We start from the raw sequence: 27,357 nt of genomic DNA, 5'->3' as shown, positions 1-27,357 counted from the left end.
ATACCTCTTGTGCTACATCACGTTCTACTGGTTTCGCATCTACATGCTATGAAGTTGCAGGAAATGTGAGGGAGAGAAAGTAACAAACAAAATGTTAGTGTCAAATGGAGCGTGCCATTTTTAGTCTAATTTCTAGTGATCCTCAGCGAGGACAATAGCAGATTTATTTTCTCCTCAGTATAGAGTGCCATGTCGACCTGGCATTACTGCGGGTCTCATGCCTTCTAAATTTATAAATACATCTCAAATACAGCTTCTACAGAGGCTAATAGAATTTGTTTCATTTTCTACAGGCAGTGTGTACAGGGTTGCCTCCAACGTTAGTCCTCTTCAGAGTAAACCTATTGAAATTAATGGACATGACCTCATGTAGGACTCAGAAGGATATGTCCCACTGTGTCTAAGGAAGTGCTTTCAAATTTCGGCATATAAAACACTTGTTTGTTTTATATACAAAAACTGTTTAAATACTTGCAATAATTAACACAAAGTGCACAGAAGTGAGTTGTTTACGGGTTCGAAGGATGTGCGGTTTCTAGGCAGAAGCTGAAATTCTTTGCTCAAGTGCATAATGGTTTGTATTCTTGAGCCAAGTGGTAGACTTGGCACTCTTAGATAGAAATTTGTGATGTATCTCCATAAATTCTAGTGTTCGCACATCCAAATTATATACCCAATAAATACCCAGAATATGATGAAGGAGAAAATAGACCTCTGAATTCTGGAATAACTAGAGAAGCTAGACCTTCATTCATTTGCCATATACAACATTACAAAACAGACTACATACATAAAATGAAAAACTCACATTAAACATGCTGAAGAAACACCGGAAGTAGTTCTGGGTTAGCCACATTCCTTCTGAATACTATTAGATTGATGCATCAATTTGAAGGTGACAGTTTTTAACAACAGCAACAAGTAAAGGCCACCTTCAAACTGAGTACAATTTATTATTTTATGTTATCTTTCTTTCTTTCTTTCTCTTTTGTTTTTCTTTTCTCTTTTTCTTTTTTTTCTTTTTTTCTTATTTCTTCCTATGATGGAAACTTTTATGGGTGTATATATTTGTATAACGATGTAAAGAGTGTATCTTTCTTAAATAAAAATAATAATAATAAAAAAAAACAAACTGAGTACAATTTGAGTGTTATGCAGAATTCAATTTGGGCAGACTCTGACTTGTATTGCACAGATATATTGGTCAGAATACACCAGCAGTAATTGCTGTGGTAGAATACTGATTGGGTTTGGTGTTGAACAGACCAACCACGTTCCTTTGATCTCAAAATTCAGAAAAGAACAGAGTGGAATGACTCAGCTGTTAAACATTTTCTACATGCAATCCACAATTAGGCAAAGCGAAGATTTCTGAGCCAACCTTTTCCAAGGATTCACTTTGCAAGTCTTCAAGACTACTTGATATTTTTTTCTGAGGTGCCCTTAAAGTGAGAAAGGCAACAATTAATGCACACACACACACACACACACACACACACTCTCAGCAGGAGTAACTGGGCAATCTGATTTCACTATCAAATAAACTGCAAGCTTAAGGTCTAGTTTATACATGAGGGTCACAGGTAAGTTCTTACTTGTGCAAACATTCCACACTCTCCCCATTAAGTTTTAAAACATAATGTGCATGTGTGATTTGCTAACTCAGTTTGTTATACATCAAGGTGGTCAGCAGCCAGGGGGAGATCAGCAAAGTGGAGCTACTGCTACATGCTAATGGGCCAGCAAATATAATTAAGGGCTTTTAAATGTGATGGGATGCATGTGGAATGCTCCTCATCTACGCATTAAGCTGCAACCTGCGGCCTGCATCACATCTAAATTGGGCCTGAGGACCAGATGTATGATGCTTTTTGACATCTGGCTACTTCCATAGGCATGAGTGGATCTTCTTGTCACCCAAATGCCCAGAACACGCAGCTCTTGTTTATCATTCAGAAATAAAACAGAAATGTCAAACCAGTAACAACTGTGTGTCAGGTCAACTATTCAATATGGGATTTGGCTTTATATTTTGTATCCCTGGAGGGAAAGTCTCATTCAGTTAAAATGGCCAGGCCTGAATGTAGGGAATCTCCGATTGCACTGGATTTCTCAGGGCCCTTTGAACTGGAGCTGTGGTTGCTCATTTGGGGGAAAGGATCCCCATTCAAAATGTCTAGGATAACTTGATTGGTAAATGTTGACAGCGTTATTCTTCTTACCTATGTTGGACTTCCAGGCTTTGTCCATTTGCAGAAAACAGGTTATTTGAAGGAACTGGGGAGCTTCCACTGTTAATCGTAATGGTAAACAGAAGAACACATTTTAAAGAGCAGGTTTCTTGATGCATTCTAAATTTAACTGTTTTGCCCCAATTGACCACATGCTCTTGACACAAAAGCAAGTATTTCAAAGAATGTTTTACAATATGAAAAAAGAGTGTTCTGAGAAACACAGATTTAACAAAGAAAAATTGTTCTTGCCTCATTTCCAGCATTTTTTTTTGTGGAGGAGGAGGCAACATAGGTAGGTTCAATTCCCCTGGAGGTACCTGTGTAAAAAGAATTTTATTTTGAGTACTTTTTAGTATGGGTATGGGAAGAAAAAAAAATAGAATAATGGAAAAAAGAACCAACCAACCTCTGGCTTATATAGTTCTATTTGGGGCTTATTCATGGGATTCCATTTTCTTAAAGTTACTTCAATATCATCTTCACTGCTTCCACACAAAACTCTTTCTGAAGTTCCTAAAAGGATTGGAATTTAAAATTGTGCATGGTTAGAGGATTCCATATATACGTACACAGACCAAAAATCACCGAGAGCCTAAAATTATCAATTATTCAATCGAGCAGCCATAGTATTACAACAGAAGGATTCCAACAGACAGAACCAATAAAGTACAGTTATTATTTAGCAAGTAAATTTCCAATACGTCTTGCTAATTAATCAGTTCAACATTTAGATGCATAGAATATTTTCTTTTAGATGTGTGTCTCTAAACATGATAAAATTTTGAAATTTAGAGCAGAGCATGGTTAAAGGCTGTTTTTAGAAAACAAAAACAAAAATTCACAATGACTCTTAACATATTTAGGTCTAATTCATACATCCTCATTCACAGCCCCTTGTAACAGGTGGTGGTATGGAACTATGTGTCAAGCACAGTGAAAGTTCAATCTCTTCAGGTTTTGAGATATTCCAGTCAGTGAAACATTGGTCATATTTGCATGTAATTCAGCCACAGCTTCATATGAACATACTGACTCCCGGGGAGGAGACCACAGCTGATTTGCTCCTGGTCTTCCTAGCTCTGTGCGGCTTAGCATGTTGTCCAAACATAGGGTCATAATCTTACCATGATGTGCAAACCAAGCTGGTAATTCACAGCCCACAACACGAAGCAGACACATATATCCAACTAAGTATAATTTTGCAAATCTCACAGAATCCCCAAATGTCATTTCAGATACAAGATTGTGGCTTTCAGCTGCTTTAGAAATGGTGTCACTTCAAAACACGGCTTTTAGAATTTACAAGGTGGGTCATACAATGATAATAAGCAAGAGAATCGCTTCAGGTGGTGCTTGCAGAGAGCAGGTAACTGGTCCTACAAGCCCCTGTTCACTCGCCATACTGTCCTCAGTCACCCCAGCTGCTGCCAGCACCCATCCACTCACTCACTCACTCACTCAGCAAGGCTCTCTGCTGCCCCGTCCTCATCTCAGAGGAAGGGCCAAGGCAGGCCCTTTCTAAGGATAAGGTATTCTGACTGAGGTGGCCAGAAAAATGCCTGTACTGTTGTTTTGCTGCAGCAGCTAAAAATGTTGTTTAAACTTAGTAACTAGTTCAATGTTGCTTTAAATTAGTACAGTAAGGATGGAGAGCAAACCAAAAGAGATTCAGATCCCTCTGTGGAAGATACACATCTAAGGGAGGATACTTACCTGTGTTCCTTTATCTCTAGAAGGAACATCTCAACTGTTTCACTCCAAAATGCTAGCTTTATACAACTAGAAAGAAAAGCTGTTAAGTTTATATATATATAACATTGGCAGGGAAGAAGGGACTGGAATGTCTGTGTCTGCACAGCACTGTGTTGCTTCATTTCAGACCCACCAATTAAGAGATAATATTTGGAATAGACTGTATAAACAGTAAAAAAAAAAGGGGGGGTAATTTTAACTGTAATTAAAACTTTAGTTGAATAACAAACTGATTAAATTGATTCAGGCAACACTTAAAAATCTCTCATTACCAATGCTCAAAAGAAAAGGGTATTTATATTTAGTACTACTTAATTAGTTAAAATGAGCAGGAAGTGTAATAAAATCAAGCAGGCGTCTAGCTCCTATTGACTTTATTTGTATTCAGCATTCTGGTACATGTCATTTATTTCAATGTTAGGTTTAGTTTATAATTCTTAGCTTTTAATTCCTACACCATTTAATTAAAGTTTTTTTTTTATTTTGTTTTTTAGTTAAGGGCTCAGGTCAGCTTTCCAATTCTAGCTGATGTAGAAGGAAAGGGATACGATCAACTTATTTTTCACAATCTAAAACAGTTATGCATATATTAGCCAAATGTTCTGTAGTTAATTAAAGCAAACTGGGTCGCTGTGGCAAGCACGCTCTTTAAAGTTACATTAAGTCACTGGAAAATATAACCGTGTGGAATAAAATGTTGCCTAATCCCATCTATTTCACATATTAGAGAGTGCAAGATTGGTTACAAAACAGGAAAATTACTTCCAGCTTCTCATATGTCTATTGTATAGAAAAAGACCAGCAATTTCAGATGGGCTTCTTGCTAGACCTCATGTTTAAGAAAAGCAAAATAAGGTTTAGGCCAAGCACTGCCCCCCCCCAATAACATTTTAAAGTCAATGATTTAAAAATAGCATCTCAGGCTTATCATCTCAACCACCACCATATGTTTAGTAAAATCTGTAATGATAACACTGAAACTTATTCAGTCATAACAACTGAGGATGGATGAGAAATAATCGTAGATGAAAGAGTGAAGATTGGTCTCAGAAAGCCATTCCTCTCTCCATTTCCATTCCCACACATTTCCTTTAAACTGCAAAGGGGCAGTCACTCTGAGTTTAAAGGAACCTTGTAGGGTAGGGGATGTAAAAGCATGTTCAGTGGATCCTGGGCCCCATTGTGCTTTATATATATATTATTCACTTATCTTCTTGGCTGGGTTATTCTAAATGCAGACAGGAAGTATAACATTTCATGTGGCTGTCTAGTCAGGCAAGGGGAGATGCTTTCCTAGGCAACTTTTCGAAATAAGTCTCTTAACAAGAAAAATGAATTATTCCTTCTTAGACATGAAAAAATACTTGCATGACTTATTATGGATAAACAGCTCACAATGCAGACAATAAATTAACTTTCACTATCTGCTCTGCCAAATAATATGAAGATCCGAGAACGTGTGTGACACCACTAGCCTAGGAATGCAGGCAGCTGCACTGTAACAAGTTTGACCACCCCCTCCATCTTGCTCAGTATTGCTGACTGTCGTCAAGATGGACAGGCTGTTGCTATGTGTTTCCCAGAAAGAAACACAATGTATTCAGGACCACACATGGAAGCTACTCAAACCGACCTCCGAAAAATACAGATCCGTTACCAGTAGCCTGCTGTTTGCCACATTTACAAGCAGGTAAATGTGTCTGCCACATTTTCAAACAGGTAAGCTCTCCCAGGTGATGACAGCAATGCATTGGTCCTATATGTAACTAAAACAGAAGCTTCACTGTCCAGCTGCATGTATTGGAACTGATTTTGACAGTGCAGAGTGTCTCTGAACACTGACTAGTCCAAGAACTCTGTTCTTAATGTCAATGAACTTTGTGTTATAAAAGCAATAAGGAATACCATTCTTTGACCCCCCCCCAAAGGCAGAGGGCTTCCACAAACACATGCTGATAGCCCTAATTGTATGTATCAAAAGGCAGAGCCAAGCAGTATTAGTCACGGACAAAGGGGAGGGACATAGCCCCACACGAGTTCATCATCCCTTGGATAAAACATTCCATGCAGCCCCACGTCTCAAGTTTACGTGTGCTGTTGTGGCAGGTCAATCCCATTCAAGATCCTATGGAATGAAACACTGGGATATTTGCTTATACTAAAGAAGTGACTGGAATGAAGTCGAACATTGGTGGTTAAATACCCAAGATCTATTTGCTCCATATGCTAACAAATACTTAATGTGGAATCTTTCCATGAAGTAACTACTCCAAAAGGCCTAATTATAAATTTATTCTATGCTTAAGAATTGCCACATATTAAAAGCTACAGTAAATCAAGCAAAGCATCACTGGCTTAGCACCTTGGAAGAGAAATGGAGAGAGGAAAGAAGCTTGTTGGGGAACATAAGAATGGCGACGAAGAAACTGTGTTTATTATGGTTCTCCACCACAGGAATGTATCTTGGACACTTGCAGCTACTGGTTAGTGAGCTTAATCGTGAGTCCCAGTTTGGACAACATGCTAAGTCAAACCTTGACTTAACGGCATGTCAGCAAAAAGGACCAGAAAGGAGCGAAGCAGCTGGAAATTCTTCTACTGGAGCCCACGTATTCAGAGTTTCACTAAGGCATAGTTTGGATTACTGTGTCACACAAACCAGCCCTCTGCCTTTCTAGGGCTGCTATCTCAGTTTCCCCTCACAACCCTTTTCTGAATATAAAAATTAAAACTCTTTGTTAGAATTGCCTCAAAGTTTTGGAAGCTCTTCCATGTGATGTATATCCACCAATCATACCTTGTACTGCTATCATGATCTCTTTCACTCTTCGGTACTGACTTAGCAATACAGTTAACTCTTCTATTCGGCGGTCCTGAAAAGGAAGCGAAGAGAAGGAAAACAGACAGATTTGAATGGTGTGAGGATTTCAATATACAGGAATCTACATATATTGGGAATAAGGTGAGGCCCATGAGACCTTTCCTAGTCTCTGCAGCCCTGAGACTTGTTGCTGTATGATTATTCGCTCACAAGAAATGAGAAAGAAAGCTGAACCTGGAATCTGTCCATGGGGCACCTGTTACCTGTCCCTCTTATCACATACTTCTACTGTAGTTACACAGAAGTGTGGACCTTGAGGTCCCCGAATGCTCTTTGTGCTGGCAGGTAAGAAGAAAAGAGGTGAAGGAGGTCATCAAATCCTCCTCCATGTCTGTACCTGGCAGCCTTACAGACCTTGAAGCCAGTGGGTTTCCTCAGGATTGGGAACAATCCTCAGGACTGTTGTCACAGAGGGAGAGTCTATTGACGCACACAGGGGCTAGTGTGAGACAGAGCGGGAATGAGTGGAATGCTATGAGTGAAGAATGGGGTGGGAACTGTTGCAAAGACCATTCACTGGTTGCTTAATCTGTTTCTCTTATGGGTTTCTTTGGGGGGAAATATTATTTGTTGTTATTGTAGTCTTGCTTTCACATTATGACGAAGCAGTTAATTTGTTGTTTATTGGACGCCTTTATATGATTTTGTGATTGCTTATATATTGCGGTTTTTCTCCATTTCCTTTTATTTCTTTGTGCCTGTTCTTGGAATGAAAATTTCAATGTACAGTGGGCTATAAATAGTGCAAATAAATAAGTGCTTTTATCATATTTAGCTTGTTACATGTTGCAGGCATACCCTTGCCTCATTTTGTCGAAATCATGCTGATGTCAATCATATTGGGGGTGGGGGCACATGGACCCACACACCTCCACTCTGCGCTTTAGGAAATATTATCAGCAGGGACAGCCTGCCTGTATATTGGCACCCTGTTAATGGAGTCCAGCAATCATTTTTCTCCCCAGTCATGAGACACCACCTGCTTGAGGTAGTTTCCAGTGATGGAAAGTTGAGAGGGGTCAAGGCTATCTTATGATTAAATTCTCCCCATGGCACTTCCTTCATGAAAATAGGTGTGACAAGAAAGTGTGAGTCATAGGAAAGTTCAGGGCACCAAGGCCTACAGTTTAAACTAGTTACAGCTTTCTGAAATGGCCAGACACGATATGAAGGGCAATTTACCTACTGCTGGGTATTGAATAAAACACCTCTTACAATCCAGTGCCTTCCCCAGTAAAAGCACCAGGAATAATCAGATATATTCCATGGAAGGGGACAAAAAGAATACTTGTAACATTGCTATTTCCATTGTCTATTTTTTAATGTATCAATATAATTTTAGATTTTAAAATCAAAACTACTATCATCTTTGGGGAAAAGGAATGGCATGCAAGCAATAATGGGGAGCCCTGGTGCTGCTGGTTGAGTAAGGTGTCCCTATTTGCAGTTCTGGCCCCTAGTGTATGATCTGTTTTCATGACCATCAATCAAAGGGTTCGTGCTGAGATGTTGTTATTATTATCTGCATTTGAAATAGATTATTTTATGTACAGGGAACAACCAATAATTTATGCGCATCAAATTGACACGTGACTGCGTACATGCACATGGAGCCAAACCTGAAAGGGACTTTAAAAATGGTAAAAGCATCCCTAAAAGAGCCCAGAAAGGGCAAAAAGGCACACAAACAGTGCCTAGCAATTCCACAAGTATTTGCAAGTGCAATCCCAGGAGACCCTGCGCCAATCGCTGAGGCCTGTGGAGAGTTTGATCAAGGAGATTTGGAGGGAGCAATTGTGGTGGCGTTTGGTAAGTGCTGTTGGTTTTTTAAAGGGGTTTCCAAGGGTTTAGAGGGTGTTTGCAGGCATTTCCAATGGTGTTTCAAATGTGTGCAATTTCACTTAATTCACGGTGTCTTGGAACGTAACTCTCACGTAAATGGGGACTTGCCCATATATATGTATTTATAAATGATGATCTTCTCAGTTTTTAGTTTTTTTCTGCCCCTCCCCATTTTTATCTGTAAGCTGCTTTGAGCCCTAGCCTGGGAAAAGGAGGCATATACAACAAACAACAAACAACAACAACACTTAACGGTTGCACTTTTCTTACCTTTTCTTGATTTGCAGCCAATAATGATTCCATTCCTACTTTCAAACATTGGACCTCTTGATCTAAAAGAAATGTTTCAGAAGGAAATAAAGGATGTGAAAATACACATACATTGCTACCTGCCATTATAGTATACAAAATGGTAATGCTATATCAGATGTGCAATCGTAACATTACTTTCGGCAATCTTCTCAAAGCAAAACAAAAAACTGTGCCAGTGCCTTACATCTCTGTGCCTCTGTTTAAATTATGCAATGTGGTAGCTCTTGTCACCACAGGGCATGCACAAGCACTTTCTGCTGGTTCTACGTGACACGTTTTTATCAGGTGAGATCTTTCTACATCACTGCAGAAGTCTCTTGGAATGAGATAAAAACAACCTCCCTGAATAAATGCATTTAGAATGTTATGTGCCACCCTTCAGTTCCACTCACTTCCAGGGTGCCTACAAAACAAACAAACAAAAACCAGTAACATTCACAGATCGACAATGGGCTGGATGCAGAGATGCGAGAGCTGAAATTTGTGCAAGCTGAAATTTGTGCAAGCTGCCAGTTTCTTTTGCCAGTTCCACCCTCCCACTGCATCACAAACTAGGTCTTTCCTGAGGCCCCCTACTTGATGCTCAGGTATGGCATGTTCAAGGGAAACAGACATGACACACTACATAATGTTTTAATTTCCTGACTGCTAAAAATATGGATTCTTCTTGGCCTCCAACTAAACCATGGCTTATCATGAACAAGGAGTGCTCGAGTGAATGCTGCTGAAATCGCTCCTGACACACTCCTTCCATATCATGAGCAGGAGCAACAAACATTTGGTTACTGTCGTGTTCCAATCTGTGCTCATGGTTTGTTTCTCTTCCAACAAACCATGATTTTAAGTGCTAGGGAAGGGGCACTGTGGAAATGACTCACTGTTCGTTGAGGCACACAACGGGTTATGGCTTAATGTGCTATCCGAATACAGCCACTAAACGGAATTGCGATTTTAAAATTTTTTGTGATTGAAACATTCAATGCTTTAATGCCCAGCATCTTCAAGCACTTGCTGATATTCAGGCACACACAAAAATCTATGGAGTGCAAAAACTGTTGTTTTATAAACACTTCTAGCAAAATAAGAAGCACTACAACTAGCTAGATGGCTGGTTTCAAAGCCAAAGTAATTACCCTCTGACAGAAAACAAAGTGTTCTGCACATAACTCATTATTTAAAATAAAACCGTGGACCTTTCAAAAATAGTAAATTGCATAAGGTATTGGATGCAGAGGCTTGAAAACTATTGATTGGTAGAATACAGATTTTGTTGCTACTTGCATTCATCTATCTTCATTGTATGGCGAAGGAAACCAGCGGTGGGGGAACTTTTTGGACCAAAGATGTGCAAAGGGTGGGCAAAAGGCAGCAAGAGACTCTCACCTTTGTACAACAGGCTGCATTCCAGTCACTCAAAAGCCAGGGGCTTACACACACACACACACACACACACACACTTCTCCAATTAGGCAAACGGGAGGCATCATCACAGTTCAAGCATACATTCCAGCCACACAAAAGCACTGGAGGGCAGGATTAGTGAGAGTCTCCAGGGCCAGTTACAGGAACCTGGAAGACCACATCTGGCCTCTAGGCCTCAAGTTCCACACCCCTGTACCAAGTAGTGCAAAAGAAATCCTAGTCCGTGCTAAAGCCATTTACCAAACAGCAGCAGATGCTTTTTAGTTAGGGGCTCACTTTCTAACTGCCTTATACCCTGCTATCATCAACAGGCAAAATTTAAGTTTTGGTTATCAGCTTTCAAGCCTTCGTATGGGAGTCACTGTCTTTCTTTCTCCAATAAGAATATACACCTTGTGAATAGGTTGTACCCTTCAAAGAGAAAAACTTCTGGGAAGAAGTTGAAGTTTTGTACGCGTTCATTAGATCGTTTTTTGCTCACTGCAGACATGGAAGTAACTTTAGAGCTAACAGTCTTTGGCTTGGGATGAAGATACAGCTGACTGAGAATGCAGGGACTGATTTGACTACAGCAGTTGTCCTAGCAACACACATTCCTAGGTGTTCTAAACAAAACTATCCCAAATCTTAGGCATTTTTAAAATAGTGACATTTCAAAACAATAATTTGCAAAGATGGCAATGTGACACACAAGGAAAAGAAGAATAGTGTTGCAAAAATATTAGTACAGGGAGGGGGAGAATTAGTATTCAGTAGTTTTTTTTTAAAAAAAAATAAAGTTTAGATTATCACAGCTGTACTGCAAATCTAGTGGTGGGAGTGATCCAATTAGTGGGTTATGTGTTTTAATCATATTTTAGCAGGCAGTGGAATTTCCACATAGATGTGGCATGGACAGACACAGTTTTTGCTTTTCTTAAAGCCACACTTAACGACAAGCAAGGCACAAGCACCCAGTCAGATTTAAAGGAGGAAAAAAGACTTTTAAAAGAGCTATGTCAAGGTTTTCTCACTTTTATGAAGACTTCTTCAAAAATAAGGTATTATCTACAATTAAGATGGAAATATTTAAAATGCTAGGTCTTGAAGGTTTGGAAGAAAAACCCCCTTTCCAAAAAGGGTGGGGGGGTAAAAGCTGTGCATGAGCAATGCATCTTTTGTGGTTTAAATATACAAATGTCTATTCTGGAGTCCACCAACTTTGACAGAGCCTCTTTAATGCCCATTTTCTGTTCACTTACGCAACATTGGAGATTTTGTGTGAGATAATAAATCTGACTGTATTAAAGCCATTCTGTCTGCTGTAAGCAATGAGATATTCACCCCGCATGTTACGATTCAGCAGTCAACTACAGAGCCAACATTGAATGATTATTGCTGCAGAAGTGCACTTTAGGTATAATTTGTGTGTGAAAAGTAATAAAGCGAAATCTTAGGGCTTACGTTTTTCTTTTAGCCTTCGCCTATACACTTCCTCTACGGTGGGAAATGAAGAGAGTCAAATAAGGTATGCAGAAAGAACACAGATCAGAGACTGTATGCAATTTCATCAGAATAGGCATTCAGAAATAAAAGATACAATTTGAGATGACCGCTGATCTCTATCAGTGTTCAAACGTTGACAAGGAGGGTGACAAAGCTTTGTTGTTAAGAAATGCAACAAACTCCATTTTGGGCTCATTAAGAGTAAACATCTTCGAATGTATGATCACCCAACACTATCAGGTTTAATGGGGCTTATAAATACTACTGAGGCTTTAGAATGGCAACCCAAGGCATCTCAAATATTTGAACCTTCCTCCTTTTGGAATCAATGGACTTCAGCAGGAAACAAGCTTGCTGACATTCCCTAGTTACTGTTAGAGAAATAGTAACACATGCAAACCCTATTATACCAAACATGCATAGACACTACAAACAATGGAAACCAATACCAAAGCTCAAGGCTATATAAACAAACAACATAATATCTAATGTGTGTCAATACATCATTGAACGGATCTCACCTAAAAAGAGTTATTTACCTTTCTCAAAGTAACAAATGGATTCATTTCGACTAGAGAGAGCCAGCCATTCATACATGAAATGGTAGGCTGAAGGATTATCATACTGGATTGTCAAAGCTCAGTCATCACTTTGGTAAGAGATAGCCTTAATAAATGCTGCACATTGCAAATAGCTGTTCATATTTGACCAGTATACCCTGCTACATATTAACCATTTATTGAAACCAATCCCTTCAGAGCTGAAATTCATAGCACTGCATAGAATTTCCCTATGAAGTCCTGACATCGATAGAACAGCAAGGGGAAGGGGAACAGTAAAAAGATAAAGAGAAAGGTAAGATTTATTCTCTGTTTTTTATTATTAAAAAAAGAAAACAGACTCCATATGTTTGACATTAGAGCCACTCTTGGACTTCTACCTGGGTGACCTAGGCTAAAAAGCTTGTCACTCCTCCAGTAAAATGGGTTATGTGGATTAAAGTACTTATTGTATACAGCGCTGTATGCTTAAATGTACTATATAACAGATAATAGTAAGATTAGGATACAGGGATAAAACTGCTGTGTCAATTTAGGAATGCTTTAAAAGAAACTTTCATAAAAAGAGCAATCACATTTTGGATAAGTGAGAAAAAAATAGGCCACAAACAGAGGATTACAAAACAATCTCTTTGGCACCTACACTTCCTGGAAAATATTTCCCCTAAATGTAATAAGCCATACCCCATTCTCCATTTGAGAATGGATAACAGTAACAGAACTGAAGACAAAACATTTTGATAGCAACTTTGCTATCCCCCCATCATTACCTCTTTCTGCAATTTCATTATTTCCCGATGTCCTCGAGATTTGACTCTGTAATCGTTCAATCTCCGAGTCTTTTAGAGCTAACTGTTCCTGAAGCTGTGCAATTTCAGCCTGAAAGAACAGATTAACATTAGCTTTCTTTTCATCTCTATCTCATCCAAAAAAATAAATTACAAAGAACCACTATAGATTATTTTCTCTAATGCATGTTAGAAACACAAAAACTTCAGACAAAGCATTTTTATGCTGTTATTATTTTTTGCACACTGCACCCAAATCTTCTCTTGCCCTTTGCTCCTTGACACTCAAAACTTTTATTGCCAGCCAACGCAGAAACATAGCAAAAGGATGGATGTAAGTATATTCCCTTTGGGGAGGTGAGAAAACTTTTCTAGGACCACATGACATTTTAAAGGAATTACAGGCCTCTTTTGAGTTTACACTGCATGACAAACTTGGGTTGTTTCTGCATAATATGTGAAATGGTTGTGTGGCTTACTTTGGTTGCTTTCAGTTTCCATTCATACTGCGTTCTTTCATTTTCCAGCTCTTCAACCTTAATTTTTAGGTGTTTTAGTTCCTGTAATAAGTTCTGCAGAGGGGGAGGGGAGAGAGAAAACACATTTACTCGTGAGACCGGACTCGTGGGTGAAATTGTCAAGTGACTGCACCCATCTCAATAAAATAAAATTACCCCAGGCCTGACTGCTGATAGAGAGCAGTCTTGAATTGGTAGTCTGTTAAAATGAACTCTCTTTTACTAATAACCCCAGACAGCTGTCAAGGAAAGAACAATCTTGAAGAGTCTAACTAATCACAGTGATTTGAAGCCATGGTTTTAACTGGCTTTGCAAACCAATGTTTTGAAGGCTTGTTTCATCAGCATCAACTGCAGAACATGTAGCCAGCATGATGCCAAAGAACCACATAGCCAATCAGATTTGCCTATGTGATAAAGAGAGTCAGGGACACTAGCTTATTATGGGGGTTGAGCTGTTTTGGGCCCCCTATATCCTTTGGGAGTCTCCTCCCCAATGCTGAGGGGATGGAGGAGGCTAAGCTTCATTGGCCAGCATCTCCTCCTGCCATGGAAGGAGGCTGAGCACGAGAGAGGAGGCGCCGCCAGCCATTGAAGCCATGCTGCACACTCAGCCTCCTCCCGACAATGTGACGTCATGAACATGATGTTACATGCATGCAACGCCAGGCCCCCTTCATCTTTGGTGCAAGTTGGTGCCTTTGAATAGAATCAAAAGCTTCATGCTTTGCTGCTGCTTTTTTTAAACTCTCTTTTTTTAACTGTCTCATTTCAATGCTCTGTCTCTGAGACACCACTGACAATTTTTATGTCATCTGAGGAACTGCTTTAAATCTGGCATACAAGTTCGACTCAGTGAGTGGTACACACACAAAATTCTCCAGAGCAGCTGACTCTGCTAGTTAATGTATGAACCACACAAGTGATTTTTATATCCTTCCCTCTCTGAATAGGAGTTCAATGCAGTTCAGAAACTAGATTTCCGACTGCTCGAACTGTTCAGAACTATTTTCTTAACAGCACTTTTCTCAGGAACCACAATCACATCATGTTCTTTTGTGTTTATATGTGCTTGCAGATGAAATCTTTTGGGTCTCTCTCTTCCAGAATGGCTATTATTATTTATTAAATCTGTATACCACCCTTCATTCAAAGATTACACGGTGGTTCACAACACAGGATGTGTTCTGCTGCCATTGTTGGGCAACCAATATCTGGAACACACTTAAAGGAAGGTAATGGCACAGTAGAGAAAGCCACCATAATTTTCTTTTTTTAAAAAAAATCAAACATGAACTGATTAAAAACGTATTACTGTATCTCCAAAATGTGATTCTACAAAATTCAGAAGACAACACGGCAACATGAACAAACCAAGCTGCTAGTAAGTCTTTAAACGAGCTTATGTTAGGCATACCACTGTCATTCCTCTTCTGTTCAACTTCATCAGCTTAACCAAAGTAGCTTTCAGCCTGACATGTGAAGTGGTTTCTGATCAAACACAGCAAAGGTTTGTTCTATAAATTCCAGAAAGCCTTCACTGAAGTGCTTGTTATGCAGGATAAGCAATCAAAATTTATGGGGTTTAAACAAAGAAACACACGACAGAGCATTCACCATGCCTCTCCCCCTTCATTTGATCCTCTTAGAATGCACACAATAAGCAAAAATCATATGCCTATGATTTTAAGACACTCCAAAGCTCATTTTCCTAAATGAAAGCCTGCAGCCAAAAATATACATGGCCCTGAGGGAAGGGGGTGGTTTGTTTGTTTTTAATAGGGTGTTAATATAAAACAGGGAAGTTCTAAATGCAAGTTGTCTATTAAATATATTAAATAACTTATTCCAATTAAAAAACACACCACTAATTGCTAAACATAACAATCCTTTATTGCCCTTGGTGCTGTAGAAAATCAGGTTTACTATACTGAGCAGTTATGTGGAACACTTTCTGAATTCTTTCCCCTTACAGCCACCCAAAATGGCTGCATATAAATTTATGATGATGATGATTTCATGAGGCAACAGTGCTAACTTCTTGAAATGAAGAGACCTAGACTACCCCTCTCTCCCTGAGAGGTCCCTGGGTCTATCCTTACATGTCTTTTCATGATCCTCAGTTTAGCAATAATCACATGTAAATCAGTACATACTCAATTTGACTCCCCCCCCCTCCTATACTGAAAGTGTATCCTTTTTTCTGGGCATTAGCAAACCTTCTACGTATGTCATATGTGAGAGACAAAGAACAACAAAGAATAACCATGTAACCCACAATCAAGGTGCCTACCTGCATTTATTCAACCAGACCATTACCAAAGCATCCCATAATAGATACAAAAGACTGTTGAACACCATGATAAGTATCTTGTAAGTTAGGCCAACTTAGCTGCAGCACAATTTAAGCAGCCCTCCTAATTTCACATGGAGCAACTCCTGAGAAAATCATTCCAAACAGGAGACAAAACTGATTTACAACTGGGAGATAAAGCACATGTTTACTTGGTCTGGATGAAAGCATGCTGGGCCAAGACAAGCAAAAATTTCCTGTTGGTTTCTTAAACACAGCACTCTGTCTACTGAAAGCTACGCAAACTAATGCCAATTGGTCACAGCAAGCTCCAGTTAGTAGTTTAGTTTGGTCTCTGAAAGGGGGCAATGCACAAATTCAGGCCAAAATTTACTTCTCATACATCACACTGAGTGCAATTCTTCCAAACAGGGACCTCTGTCACCGAGTCAATGCTATCTTGAGGACCGACTGCTGCCATATTTGGCTTCCTACTGTGGGATTTTCTTTCCTGGATTTTACTATTAATGTCCAGCTGCAGTCTACACATTTGTTCTTGTAGTTCACTGATCAGGTTCACTACTGACTACACAAGAGGAAGAGAGAAAATTAAGACCGAAGGAAACATGGAATGAAGTCGAAACAAACAAACAAACAAATGACAGCACCTATGCGATAAGAAGAGTGAGTTTGAGTGGTCACAATGATATGGTAAATGAGGTACATGGTAAAGTGTGTGTGTGTGTGTGTGTGTGCGCGCACACACACACACACACACTTTGTTTGCTCCCAGTCATATTTGGAAAAACTGCTTAGCCAGAGTATTCACCAGACTTCTAGCACCTGTGGCACACTTTTTTTCAGAGGTAAAATTAGGGAGTCCACTCTTGCATCCAAAGATGTCTAGAGTGGAATGAACTTTCTCACTGGAGACCACTCCGTGTTTATCTGTAAGGTGCTATTATGTGCATGTCGCCTCACTGGAACAAGGTTACCCAGAGCAGTGACTCATCAGAGACACCAGCCTCCATGGAGGATGGGTAATTTTCTGCATCAGGAATAACTGGATTGTTCAACAAAGAGAGATGGCAGTTCACTTCGCCAGCCTTGGCAAAGACTGACCAGAAAGCAAAATTACCAGAGCAGTAAAGCTTGCAGAAACGAGCTTGGGATCTGTGCTGCGTGAAAAGCAACTTGGAAATAGTTGGTAGAGACTAGCAAAGGGTGAAGGAAGTGCACAGCATTACCCTCCCATGCACCATGTCATGGCTGGTAACTAGACGCTCGTGGCCAGATTTTAAATATCTACTTAGGAGATGGAGCATGTAGGTCTGTTCTCAGTGTCATGAATTCAAATGGCAACCAAGCAAGGCTCACCTCAGCTTTGTTCTGCTTCTCTTCATATTCGCTTTGTTCCTTCTCCATCCCAACCTGCTTAATCTTCAGATCTGAAACTTCTGCCATTAGGTCCAATTTCTGAGTTTCCAGCAATGTTCGACTTAGCAGCTCCTGCAAAAATAGGAGTGTATGTCTGTGATATTTTTTATTCACTCAATTCCATGGCTGACAGAAAAAGTACTTCCTTCTCCAAATCGAACAATTTACAGGCAACACTTTACTGAATATGAATATTACGTTAAGAGCCACATAGGCATTTTAAAAATGTTTTAGTTTATGGAAACATTTTACCCAAGTGTTCACTACCATTAAGGAAAGCAACCCTTCATAATTGTTTTTAGACCTGGGACAAAATAAAGACACCACAAGGCAAGGGATTTTCAAGTTTACTTGAGAATACAGAACAGGGGTCTTTTGCTGAGGCAGTGGAACAAATTCATTACACAGCAATTGTTAGTACTGAGTGTGTTTTGAAAGCTTAGCAATGAATTTTGCAGCTCTGCTTCTTAAACGTTAGCGTATTGTTTCATATACACGTTACACACAATTGTGTATATGTATTCCCTGCTTTATTTTTAAAAACCTGAAGTTGTCATGGGAGGCTGAAATATGGAGAAAGCGTCAGAAGGAGAGGTGCTTAACCCTTTCCCTCTGCTTAAGCCTCACCCCCTGTCCCCGCTTTTCCACGCGCAGAAGACCTACTTGTATTCATATTGTTTCCTACTTGTGGTTGTGAAAAGAGATTTTGGAGGGAAGATTTTTAAGTGGCAAAATGGATAAGGCTGAAGGGTTAAGCAGTCTCACCTTCCTGCAGATCTGCCTATGGTCATATCAGACATATTTCAGAGGCAGGATATGTGTGGAATCCTACATATCAGACCTTGCTTTTAATTTTGTTTTTGAAACATCATGCTGCGGGATGGATTCAAATGACATATCACAACATGATTCCTACAGATCATAGGCTGTAGCGCTTTGTGCAAGCAGAATTACTTCTCCCCCAGCACACCCCCTAAATCTGTTCTGGGGTTTTCCCCAATACTCCAGAGCAGATTTTGGAGTGATGCGGGACATGCATAAAGGAGGCAGGCAGGAAGTCCCCTTGCTCAAGTTGTTCTGCTCATGCAGTTTTCCAGTTCAGTGCTGCCCAATATAACTCTTAAGGCTAATTTGTCGGCTGTGCTCCTATGTATTTCGGTAAATTTGCTCGTTCCTGGGCCAGCTCTACTGGACAGAAAGTCATCTGGCACAACCAAGTCAGGCTTGCATTGGAATGTGCATTGGGCTTGTGCTAAATGTGTGTTCCAGAAGAGTTTATTTCCCAAACACAGGAAAGTAGTTTGCAGGCATATACAGAGTAGTGTTTGGTCCAGACTTTTAAAATCTTTTTTTGTTTTGTTTTTTGGAGCAGGGTGGGGCAAACCCACCAACCTAGAATACTGGATTAAACTTGGGAGAGGAGGAGATCACAGAACTTGCAAAGGGTGGTGTGGCCTCAACTTTGAAGATGAGGTGGCTGAGGGTTTTCCCCCACACAAAAGAAGAACTCTTGTTGCTTTAAGTGGTGGTTAGGCTGCCCTCAACAGCTTGGGAGTGCTCCCTATAAAACTGAAACAGAACTTTGTCATCTCTAATGCTTTATGTGCCTCAGGTTCCTAGCATACCAAACCCCCTTCAGTGGGGCAGGATGTCCTCTGACTATGGAGGCAGATCATAGCCATCACAGCAAGTTGTAATGGATAGCCTTATCTTTCATGAATTCATTCAATCCTCCCCTAAAGCCATCCAAGTTGGTGGCCATCATTGCCTCCTCTGGGAACGACTTCCATAATTTAACTATGTGCCAAGGGGAAAAAGTGCTACCCCCTCTTGCCATCTCCAACATTGGCGTTCTGGGGGTTCTGAAGCAGCTCTATTGGACAGAAAGTCTCCAGGCTTGCAGTGAGAAACAATTTACCCGGCACTCTTGAACAAGATTCTTCAAGTCATTAGTATTCCAGAAGCACGCAGTTCCTGAACACAGAAAAGTAGCTTGTGGATATGTATAGAGCAGTGCTATATTAGTGAAGGAGAGGATTCCATACAGCCATGGCAGCTGATGGCTAAAGAGGGATCTGTCCCATGAATTTGTCCAATCCTGTTTTAAACTCTCACCCCCAAAATACCTCCCCTCTTAACCCCCAATTTATAAATACTGCTTGTGTGGTGTAGTGATACAGTGCACAAGCTGAAAGCTACTCTCCCCTAACTGCTATTTCACATTATCCAGGACTAAGTCTTGGCACTGAAAACAGGATCTGGAGCTAACTGTTGAGAGTCTTGTCCCAATTTAAGTATTTCTGAAGCCGGCATTAAAATGCAAATAGGGTCAGCTAGAAAGCAAGAGCTCTAATCTTGAATTCAACACAGATGGATTTCGGTGTTATCCCACAAACAGTAAGGACAAACTTTGAATCAGGCTAGCAGTTATAAAAGGAAGCAAGCAGAGATCACCATCCAGAGTGTTAGAAAGACATGTTGAACTAGCACAAAAGTAAGAGATGCAAAATAGTTGGTGAACACATCTGTGGAATATAACACAGAAATGTGTGAATAGGACTTACATACAACCCTTACTTAAAGTGACAATGCATGGCACCCTTGCAACTTCCCTAACTTTTAGTTTTTAGAAAAGCAAACGCCGATGTTATACTTCAGTGGTGCTGCTTTAATTTTAGCCAGATGAGACTTGTGGTCCAGAAAGTCTACTGAACTGAAAATTATCTGAAGCACAGCTTGAATAAAATGCCACAGTGCAGTTGCTAACATGTGGAAGTCATTATTTCCATCTTCAAGCAGATGCTTATGTTGAGCAGTTCATTAGTGGAATATGACCCACTTTGTTATGGGGAAATTACAGAGTATTCCAGCGGTATGATGCAATTGGAAGGCAACTTGAATAAATACAGAGTTGTAAGAAGTAAAAGTACAGATTGCGTTATTGGTTTTGAAGTGAAAAGATAATACATGTCATGTGCAGAGCTAATTTTGGCTACAAGGGTTTCAGGAGGATCTGTAAAAAGACAGTAGCAGAGACAGCCAGACAGAGTATAATCTATATTGTTTAGTACATTTATAAATAAGCATAACAAAATTTGGCAGTACATGATGCAACGTCTTTGTTTTATTCTGACTGCTATAAATCTGTCATTTACTACTGATCAAAGTAAGTTGCAAGAAACACCCCCTCCAAATCTTTTCCTTTCTTAAGAAAAAAAAAGAAGACCCAAATTCAAGGATCCAAAAATGCAAACCCTGCAGAAACTGTTAAAACAATGTCATATATTAAGTTTGCTTTGTCTTTAAAGTCATATTAATGTCTAAACCGCAACATAAAAACCACATTGCACGAGGTTAACACATTGTGTTCAGTTTTCACACTGAAGTGCTGTTTAATCTTCCTGAAATCTAAGCATGAAATGAATTTGTAACAAAAAACAGCAGCACAGGCATATTTATGCTTACTGGAAACTTGGAAATGGTGACAGGGTTGAGGAATATTAGCTAGCTTGAATTGCATAGTTGGTGTAAGACCAAGGTATTCACCCACAGAGAGTATTCACCTGGTAAGTGGAATTTACAATCCGTCACAAATCCCCACCATCCTGTTCCAAGATAATAAAAAGACAAAAGCAAGCAGGAACTCATGCTGTATAACAGAACATCCCAAAAGAATATTCCATTTAAACTCCACAACATTTAATACGTACTTTGTGGGAAATACACTGCTGAAAGTTGAAGCTGGTACAATCCATTCCTTCGTTAAAGCAATATGGAAACAAACAGGCTAGAGTCCTACCCAAAATTCAGCAAGAATCACGCTAGGATGAGGGCGGCACTTTTTACAAGAGCTGTGTGTCAGCTGTGGTATAAATGGAATATTCGCTTAAGTTAAAACACAGCTGAGAATGTGGCTTCTTGCACCATTTCAAGATGACACAGTAAGAGGCAGAGGATTGCAGGCTTCCACTTCTCTGTTTACACACCACGAGTCCAAAAAGAGAAGTTAGAAAGAAAGGAGAAGCATGCAACTTGCCAGGAGGGTGACTGTTTGAACACTTAGTCCCTGCAAAAAGAGCCAAAGACTGATTTCAAACATACCTCACCAGTGCTTAGACCCAGAACTTTCCTCAGGTGCTGAAAGTGAGACCTCAAGCATAGCAAAAAAGGAAAAACGAGCATCACCTTCCTCTTACCACCCAGAAATCCTAACTAGCCTAAGACACCAATGACTAAGGGACAGCACTTTCATATCAGAAAGCAGTATTTGGAAATTAAATACACCAAACATCCAAGACGGTGCTTATTTAACATTCTTTGTATCCTGCCTTTCCTCAAGGCATGCAAGGCAGTGCACATCGGGTTCCTGGGCAGCCTTCCATCTAGACACTGAATTGGCCCAGACCTGCTCACTTTCAGCTGATGCAGCTGCCTCACGTGCTTTTGGATCATGAGCGAGACCAAATGGAAACATAGCTGGATACCAAGTAAATTAGTCAATGGCTGTGATGATCAAAGATAGGGTAAGGCTTGGCCCACATGTCACATTGAAACCACGGTTAGAGCACACTACTGAGAAGCTCTGACTCTCCTCCACTGCTCCTGCCACATGGCTGGGAAAGAAGTCAGAGCCCCAACCTTCACAGATAACCAGTTCTTTATGCTCATGAATGCATGCTTTCTGTGACATAGACGTGATGAAAGTGTCACCATTTGGGTACTAACATTTCGACATCCGTTTGTTGGACTGGTCATGTTGTGTGGATACCTGATTATTGTCTTCCAAAGCAACTATATTCCGAAGTTAAAAATGGAAAGCGTAATGCTGGTGGTCAACAAAAGAGGTTTAAAGACTGTCTCAAGGCAAATTTTTAAAAATGCAGTATAAACACCAACAATTGGGAAACACTTGCCTGTGAGCGCTCCAACTGGAGAACAGCCTTTACCAAAGGAGTAATGGGCTTTGAAGACACTCAAACTCAGGACGCAAGGGAGAAACATGCTAAGAGGAAGGCACGCTTGGCAAATCTACAACGTAATCAACTCCCGCCCAGAAACCAATTTCCCCACTGTAAAAGGACGTGTGGATCCAGAATTGGTCTCCACAGTCACTTACGGACTCATTGTTAAAACGTCTTTATGGAAGACAATTTTATTCGGCTATGAGTGATTGCCAAAGAAGAAGAAGAAGAAGAAGACTAACATTTTGAGGACTGTGCAGTTTGTGCCTTTTTGTTTAGAGCACAACAGCCCAGATTCAAGAACGCTCATGGCAAATGCCACAATTAAACTAAACTCCAAAACCAACCTGATGTGCAATGAGAGTTGGCATGCTGAACCACAGTTTGTACTTGCAACACTGCACTCCAGGAAATACTTTGCCACTAGCATCTTTGAATCCATATAGCCAAGCCTGGAGACTATATATATATATACACAGTATATATTTATAAACATATTGCTGGCAGTTGTATTTGATTATGTGAGTCAGTCCTAGCTTGAAGAATATCCCAACTAAAACGTCTGAGAAGATCTACCGTTGCTGTACGGAAGAGAAACAGAAGATAAATTCTACCATGTATCAAATTGTGTGTAGGAATAATGACACCTAACCTTTAGAGTGCTATACAAATATTCAAGCCGCCCCACCTACCTTATCTTGTAAGTTTTACAAGCAAAGTACCATGCTGAGTGTGTCAGTATTGCTATCCTCATATTGCAGAGAGACCATGGCTTGCTTAGGGCTATCAAGCAACTTCAGGGCAGTGAAAGCAACATGCAATTTAGATACTGTACTTCATAAGAGAAGATTATGGAGGGCTTATTCCTGGTTGTTGTTTTAATGCAACTCACCAATTTAAATTAAATTTCCCTTGCAAATGATGATATTATCAAACACATTTTCACTAGTGTGCTTTTATGGGATGCTTCGCATGTTCCAGAAAAATATATTTTTGAAGCATGCTTCAAGCATGTATTTTTGAAGCATGCTTGCCACATATTTTCTCCAGGATCTGAATCATAGAACTGTAGAGTTGGAAGGGACAACCAGGGTCATGTAGTCCAACCCCTGCAATGCAGGAATTTTTTGCCCAACATGGGGCTTGAACCCATGACCCTGAGATTGAAAGTCTCATGCTCTACTGACTGAGCTATCCTCTAATTTATGTGAATATGAAGGCATATAGGAAACACATGCTTGGGGGCTTCAAGACAGGGGTCAGCTCCTAGTGTTGGAGAAAAGCAACGGGGATCTCCTTGTGCCAGGATCTCAGAGTGTGATGTACTTCTAGAATCCCAAGATTATAGGCAGGCCTGGAGACTGCAAGGAACAAATCCCTCAGAATTTGTTTTATGTATTAACAGTTGCTTTTGTTCTACTCAGCAAGTCACTTCAAGTTGCAAAGACTGACCCCTCTTTGTCTGCTGCTGTAGAAAGGTGGGCTTTTGCGAGCAAATGGCTGCATATAAGGAGACCTTCGGACGCAGGTGCTCAGTTAAAAATAATGAATATCAATTAAAACTCTTAAAACTTCCCAAATTCGATAAAATCACTCATTATTTAAACCTCAAACCAAACTCTGTGAAAACAGCTTCTGAGCCACCCATTTCATTAGGTTAACCTCTACAGCTATATAAAAAAAGAACATCTAACCAGTTTAACAGGTTTTCAGCCACATCCAGCCCTCTTGTTGACTTTTCTTTGTCACACTAATGAAGAATAATACACACAATGGTATCAATTTACACGCCTACTGGTCACAGCATTATATGCCTGAAACATAGAACACCACACACTAATCAAGAAAGCAAAAGCAACTCATAAAAATTTATTTGTAAGGAGGCTAGAGACATATCTAATTCCACCTATTTATCTCAAAGGACTATAGAGCCAGATGTGTACATGGAGTCTGCTTATTCACAAAAAAATTCCTTATAAATCCCACACTCCTCCTACCTGTTGAAGCATCTCTTCGGTAGCATTAAGTTTCAGCTGGTGCCCCTCGAGGCAAACTTCTAGATCTCTGATCTTTTCTCCTTGGGCCTCCACCTGGTCTGTAAGGACGCTCACCTACAATTGAGGACAAAAAATGAACAGTCATAAAAAGGAAATATTCCATACTTTCAGGGATAAAAGCCATTACTGTTAGTAACGAATCATAGCTATATGCACCCACCCACATGTGTTGGCCACTCTTCCTTATAGGGTGGTGGCATGGAATAATCTCTTCATGTTCTCTAACAGCCAGATAAAATAGATTTGGTTTAAAGGCAGCAAGTAGCTGAACCAAGGTCATCTTGATAAAGTTCATCTCCAAATAGGGATTTGAACCCACTCCTTTCCAGGCTTCAGTCCAACATACACCTCACTACACAGGCTTTTTCTTTTTTTTAATCCCCTCAAAGCATTCAACTAGTTACTAAATGACTTTAAAATGTCTTACTCTATTTTCAAAATGACAGTTTGCTACTTACCTTAAGAAGTCACTGCATCACACTTTGGAGAAGAAGAAAAATACCAGCAACATTTTAAAAAAATGAATAAAGAGGCATTTGGAAGGTTAGAAAAACAAACAAATGCTGATGTGAAAACAGAACACTGAAGATCATGTACTAGCATTTAGAGTAAATAATCCTTCAAAGGGAAAAAGCCCCTGAAGAATCCTGTTAATATTTTAAGTGGGCTTTGAGCACGCACAACCCTTTCAGCTTCTGCCAACACTTCTCTCCTTAGAAAGGGGGAAACGTAAGGGAAAGAGTCTTGTAGGAAGCCAACCAATTACCTTTCTCCTTACGAGAGCACGGGAACAGCTTACCTATCAACAAAGCTTTCTGTGACTGTTTAAAAAACGTAATATGCAAAAGACATGTTTTAACATTGGCAGTGCTCTGCTTTTCACAGGTGCAAAGTATTACAAGCTTAAACATGAATGCCAGAGTTTAGGCACTGAATTGTTGGGAATAAATTAGTAAGAATTCTCAGGGAGATCCAAGAATGGTCACCCCACAGCTACAGAAAACAACATGAACTCTTCATTCTATGCGAAGAAATAAATAGCAGCGGAACCCAATGGTAGCTAATGTAACTGAAACAAACAAGCAAGCAAACAGACTTTGTGTGCCTTCTGCAAATCTGGATTGTCAGAGGGTTCCCTGGGCTTCCTACCTCTCAGAACTAACACCTCCAGATTTCTTTTAGCCAATTAAACCTGAACGCTGGAATAATTTGGACTGAAGAGCTTCAAGGACTTGATATTCTTTTCTGCCTCCTCCTTTGTTTGAGAAGTTTGCTAACATAAAAATTGGGAAAGAAATATTGCAGTGGTATGCGTCAGAGACACACCTTTTGTACTTCAGTAAAAGTACATAATTGTAGGTTTTTCCAAAAAATCCAGATTTAGGGAGAAAGCAGTTGACTGTGTAGCAAAGCAAGCCCTGTCATATTTAAAACCAGCTGCCTTCTTTTTTTTTTAAAAAAAATGCTAACCTAGTTCTACTTTGCAAAGGAAAAATCACCTCTTGTGATTTACAAAGATTTTGCAAGCTGAAATAGAGACACCTCCACATTTTGAGGTCATCCACATGCCAAGAGCCAGGATTTGTAGGCAGACAGACTACAAATTCTTTTTTTTAAAAAAAAAATAAAATAATTTATTGTTTTCACAACAGCATAAATAATTATAACACAAAATGAGTAAGATTATTAATTATAAGTGAGCAAAACCATTATCCCTTAATAATCACTTAACAATAATGTTACTAACTAAAAGCTTATTCAGAAGATTAATCCTCCTACCTGCTATAATCCCATGTTAAAACATAAAGCACTATTTCCATAGATTCCTTATTCTATCCCATAATAAATAAAACATATCTATTTTCCAAAATAGTGATTCACAAATACTACTCCATTTTAAATCCATAATGCTTGTTTGGTTTGAAATCCCTTACTATAATCAATAGATTTCATCCATTTTTCCAGTCTTGTCTCTTCTTTCTCAACCTCTTAGAAAATATGTTAAGCTGGCTTCCCAGGTTTTCCCCAACCCATACTTTTTATTGGTATGGTTTGTAATCTCCAACATTTAACATAAAGACTTCTAGCCGCATTGACCATATAGGAAACCAACTGTCATTTGACAGGCTGCTAATTCTTTCACAGGTCTGCAGAATTGGGGTGGCCAACATTAAGGCAAAGAGATGCCTGTGCCCAGCTACATTACATCTAATGAACTGTATCTCTGCCAACTGAATGTTTTCCTGCTTTGTGTTGTATGGAATAGGCAAATAACCAACAATGGAAGCCTGTATGTCAAAACCTCATAGACAGTTTTTACTTCTCAGAACTGAAATCTGCTTTGTCCATGAAGAGCAGACAATGTCGGGATTGGCTCTTCTGGATAGAATCCAGAAGGGATTTGCATTTAATTAGGAATTTTAGATTCTTGCCATAGTTCCCATTTCTGAACCCCAAATGATGCCTGCTGCATTAAGAAATCATTTCATGGAGCTCAGATTCCAAGTGATGCCCACAACAGTTTTGGTTGGCCGCTACAATAGAGGAATGTTGAAGAGAGAGACACTTGATTTTGCAGAGTAGCTCTTCTTTCTGGGGCTATTTCAAAAGGTGTCTCACCCAATCGGTCTAGGCGGATGTGATTCTTTGAAAATGTCTATATGCACACAATGTTCACCTGCAATATGTAGCTGACTAGCCAGAAATATGGGGCAAACATGGGGCAAAGCTCTTGCACTAGAGTGAGCTTCCCAAGGCAGACTTTGAGAATTTCAGGGCTGAGCGGAGATTTAAATCCAAATCTCCTGTGTCCATT

General features: G+C 39.8%; 1 protein-coding gene across 11 annotated transcripts in view; it reads right to left on the bottom strand.

Annotated features, from left to right (window-relative positions):
* The window catches only part of PPFIBP2 (PPFIA binding protein 2), a 105,741-nt gene that overhangs the window by 20,077 nt on the left and 58,307 nt on the right, over window positions 1-27,357 (bottom strand). For 7 of the 11 annotated variants that reach the window (XM_082214181.1, XM_082214178.1, XM_082214182.1 and 4 more), the window contains 12 exons: window positions 24,483-24,596; window positions 17,465-17,596; window positions 13,756-13,848; window positions 13,259-13,367; window positions 11,887-11,919; window positions 8,980-9,041; window positions 6,784-6,859; window positions 2,641-2,747; window positions 2,484-2,551; window positions 2,223-2,291; window positions 1,382-1,442; window positions 5-46 (listed from right to left, as the gene is read on the bottom strand). In XM_082214181.1, the coding sequence (XP_082070307.1) occupies window positions 5-46; window positions 1,382-1,442; window positions 2,223-2,291; window positions 2,484-2,551; window positions 2,641-2,747; window positions 6,784-6,859; window positions 8,980-9,041; window positions 11,887-11,919; window positions 13,259-13,367; window positions 13,756-13,848; window positions 17,465-17,596; window positions 24,483-24,596 (966 nt within the window). Of the gene's footprint in view, window positions 1-4; window positions 47-1,381; window positions 1,443-2,222; window positions 2,292-2,483; window positions 2,552-2,640; window positions 2,748-6,783; window positions 6,860-8,979; window positions 9,042-11,886; window positions 11,920-13,258; window positions 13,368-13,755; window positions 13,849-17,464; window positions 17,597-21,234; window positions 21,374-24,482; window positions 24,597-25,000; window positions 25,263-27,357 lie in introns of those variants that run through there. The other 4 variants (XM_082214180.1, XM_082214187.1, XM_082214184.1 and 1 more) reach the window with 4 other exon arrangements.

Source organism: Podarcis vaucheri, assembly GCF_965113315.1.
Source record: "Podarcis vaucheri genome assembly, chromosome: 1".
NCBI classification, from domain to species: Eukaryota; Metazoa; Chordata; class Lepidosauria; order Squamata; family Lacertidae; genus Podarcis; species Podarcis vaucheri.
This window is presented reverse-complemented; position numbering and strand designations above follow the sequence as displayed.